The following is a 4,088-nucleotide window of genomic DNA, read 5'->3' on the forward strand; positions in this document are numbered from 1 at the left end:
ACACACACACACACACACACACACACACACACACACACACACACACAAGGCCCACAGCAGAAGATACAAAAGGCAAAAAACACACAACTCCACTGAACCAGGGCCCAGTGCACCGCTGTGTTCTCAAATGTCATGTACACACATTTATGCACACACAGAACGCACACTTCCCTTACACTCCAAACACACACGTTCCCCCACCCACATGAAAAATAAACACTCGCATGAAAACCACCCACACATGAAAACAAATGCACGGTCTTGATCTCTCTCATACATACACACACACACTGATGCTGCTACCACATCAAAGTGTTTGTTTGACGGGAGACTCACCTGTACGTGAGGCACTTTCTGTGGGGTGAGAGGGGGTGAGGAGAGCGGGCGGGAGGTGGTAGGCGCCCAGGGGTGGGAGGCCGGGTTGGGGGGAGGGGGCGTGCTCTGCAGGTGGTGCGGCATGTGTGCGTGCTGCGTCGGAGCGCTCTGGGCGGGCGGTGCCAAGCACTGGATCGGGGCCGGGACGCCATGCTGACCGACGGCCGGACCCTGGAAGCCCATGGGAGTGGGCTGCCCGCTCCGGGGGGCCTGCAGCGGGGTCTGGAGCAGACGCTGGTCTCCCCCCTGGCTGACTGGAGCTTCAAGAGGCCCTGGGACTTGAGACGGGGAGAGGAACACGGCATCAGCCCCGACTGTGTGGATGCATGATCAACAACAATGTGTTTTACCTCCTGTCCATCACCAAGACCATCACTTTGTTGGTGTTTCCATCACCAACACCATCATAAACATTTGTAGAATATTAAAGTAACAGACACACTAGGTGGCTGCAGTAAATCAGTTTCTATTAAGAAGTAAAACAAAGTACAAAAGTAGTTTGTACTGCTTTTTACAAGCATTGAAAAGCATAATCAAAAGTAAATTCAGAAAAGAAACAAGAATAAAAACAGAAGCTCAATTTAAGTTTCATGCAATTGTCAATAAGTAAAGGTAAGCAAAAAGTGGAGTGGCTCATATGTGTAAAATAAACATTACAGGTTTACAGGCCAAATCAAGTTTCTGAATTACTTCAAGAATTCCCTCGTCCAAGTGTAGGATTTACGCGCAGAAGCAACTAAAGTGTGTAAACCTAGTTCTACTGTATTGTGGAGGGTTGCTGGAACATCATCTACAGTGTGGACCATCTCTGCCCATGAGGACGATCCACTACAACAACCCTAGAGAAGCTGCATCACCTGACTGTGTGATCTGACCACTGACATGTCTAGGGAATGTGTGTATTTCATGAGGAAGGTGATACAAGACGGCTAAAGCTTTTTCTTCTTCCAATTGGAGTTATGTTCTTAAATCAATGTTTGGGTCTGTTGGTATTTCAACTGCTATGAACATGTGGCAGAAACCGTGTAAAGACAAGGTCAGTCTAACATCTCTGCATTGTACTTACACTCTGTTTTTAGATGTGCATAGAGGAAGTGAATGGATTGAGTAGGTGCCAATCAAGCACCAAACGTGAGACCAATGACAAAGCAACATGGGAACGCATCAACTGTCCTGTGCTTACCTTTCTGGAGCTGAGGCCTGTTTGGCCCCATTTGAGGACCACGCTGCGGCCCCATGCCGGGATACATCTGCCCTGCACTGGGAGGCATGTTGAGGGGCTGCTGGTGTTGGGGCTGTGGGGCAGACAGAGGGATTTGGGGAGTTCTCTGGGCCATAGCATTGGGTTGAGACTGCAGGGCTGTGTACCCTGCAACCTCTGGGGCTCCGGCTAGCCCTGCGCTGGGGGGTCTGCTCTGCTGGGGAGGAGGTGTTGGGGTTCCCAAAACCCGCATTGGGGACATGGATGAGGGGGAGGGGTAATTTCCCTGAGCTGGGGGGGCAAGGTGGGATTGGGGCTGGTTTTGGGCCGGGGGCAGACTCTGGGGGTGTTGAGGGTGCATAGGCTGGCCCTGCTGCCCTGCCTGCTGCATTGGGGCAGAATGGGTTGGATGGGGCTGGGGTTGGTGCGGTGGTCCAGGGGGATATCGCTGCCCCTGTGGCCCAGCTGCTGGGGTTGATCCCTGGTTAAACCTCTGGCCGAGCTGCCCTGGTCCCATGGCCTGGCTTGTGTTAGCATTGACATTAGCATTGGCACCCTGGCCCATCCCAGGTCCCATGGCTCCATACTGGGCCTGATAGCCAGGGTACTGGGCACCCCCAAACCCTCCCATGCCCTGTTGGTGCTGGTGTGGAGGCTGTCGGGAGGGGGAGTGTGGGTATCGGGGTGTGTGGCCCATGTTGGGATAACCCTGGGGTTGTGACTGAGGCTGGGGGTGTCTCATCTGAGCCCCACCCATTCCAACATGCCCCAGGTAGTGAGATGGGTCCTGAGCAGGAGGGGGTACCATGCTCTGCGAAGGGTAGTGTTGGTTCATGCGAGCTGCATTGGGTGTAGGTGGGCCTTGCATCCCACTATAGTTGCCTTGAGACATCTGGTAGGCTCCCATCTGGTTGGGGCCGCCCCCTGCTTGTGTCGGAGGCTGCTGATAAGCTGATCTGGTCTGCTGCTGCCCCCAAACACCACCGCCGCCACCTCCTCCTCCACTTCCTCCTCCACCTCCCCCAGCATCACCCGGGTACCCATGGTGGGGGTTGCTGGAGTTAGCTGGGGTATTATGGTAGTGGGAAGCCATGCCATTCATGGGCGTGTTCACGTTTGGTGGCCCCTGGCTGGGGCCGTTCTGGGCTATCATTCGTCCCGCGGGGGCACCAGGTTGATCGTAGCCTGTGTAGGGACCATGGTCGTACATTTGCCCCAATTTAGGCTGCCCGGGGCCGGGCCCAGCGCCGTGGATCATCCCCTGGTGGTAGCCCCTGTTTCCCTGGTGCTCGTGGTTCAGAGAGGGATTAGTCTGCTGGGTTAAAGGGTTGGACTGGGCGGAGGCAGGCTGCTGAGGAAAGCAGTCCCCTAAACCATCCAATCCATCTGAGAACAGCCCTGCATCGTCCCCGAATAGGCTCAACATCCCTGGGTCCGCCATGGCTGGGTGGGGGGCCTGCAGATGGAGGGGACTGGATGGAGGGAGGTGTGTTGTGCAGTGAGGAGCTAATCAGCTAACTGCTAATTTGAAGCTTGCTACTCCATGGTCCTATTTAAGGTTCCTGGAGAGACGGACAGAGGGCGGGGAGAAAGAATGACAAAAATTGGAATTAGTGCATCGACCAAAAGACTGCTGTACGCTTCGAATGAAGTGCTGTTCTGAAAGCTGGACTGTGATGAATGTAGTTTAAGAACTCCTTGATGACGGTTTGAGCAGACCTCGACAATTGCACAAAGTTACAGACACGTTCAAAGGCTGATTTATTACACGTCTGCCACCAAATGACTTGAAACCGCCAGTCTTCACTATTAATTTGACAGAAGAATCATTCTTGTGTGAATAAGTGGTTGCAGTATAGTTTGGGTGAGCAGCACAGCATTGATCATTTTGCAACACGCAGCTAGCTCTAAGCTAGCAGGTAAAAAGGCAATTGTTAAATTGTTATCAACCCTATTTGTTAGACGGGACTAATTGGTAGCTTATCGTTATTGCCATATATGGATAACTATGTAGCCATAGCACACTATGTTTGAGTTTCATGTTGGGCTGGGCGGTATACCGGTTAACTGGTATACCGGTTTAAATTTTCCGTATGATATGAATTTTTCATATACCATCATGCACAGCCGAAACAAATTCTGTCGCTCTTCAACAGGCAGCAAAATATATTGTTCGTGTATTGAGAGGGAACCCTAGTCATGGTTATAACAATTAACAACCCACAACTAACGCTCTTTAACATGGCAAAACACTACGACACAACAGTTTGTGATGCATAAACAATTTGTAACACTAATAATTGTATATTTATAAAATTTCCCCGCCGAACTGCATGCTGGGTACAGCTCGCTAGCAACAGTCTGCTAACAGCTGGGAGAGGCTCTGTCACTCCAGTAACGTTACATTAAAGAACAGAAAAGAGCGATGCAGGATGAACAACAAAAGGTATTTTGGTCAGACATATGCAACGCTGATTACAGTGTAATATGTGTGGTATTTGTTATAAATGTA

At 51.3% G+C, this 4,088-nt stretch overlaps 1 protein-coding gene across 1 annotated transcript; it reads right to left on the bottom strand.

Annotated features, from left to right (window-relative positions):
* Positions 1–239: 239 nt before the first annotated feature.
* Positions 240–3,727, bottom strand: LOC116377208 (basic salivary proline-rich protein 1-like; the record flags this gene model as incomplete). The annotated part of the gene is made up of 2 exons (XM_031838790.1): positions 1,559–3,727; positions 240–653 (listed from the first exon to the last, which is right to left on the bottom strand). Coding segments are annotated over exons 1-2 (1,873 nt in total), but the record flags the coding sequence as incomplete, so codon positions are not given.
* Between the last annotated feature and the right edge of the window lie 361 nt (positions 3,728–4,088).

This window comes from Anarrhichthys ocellatus, unplaced genomic scaffold (assembly GCF_004355925.1).
Source record: "Anarrhichthys ocellatus isolate YVR2014 unplaced genomic scaffold, GSC_Weel_1.0 scaffold1020, whole genome shotgun sequence".
Taxonomy (NCBI): domain Eukaryota; kingdom Metazoa; phylum Chordata; class Actinopteri; order Perciformes; family Anarhichadidae; genus Anarrhichthys; species Anarrhichthys ocellatus.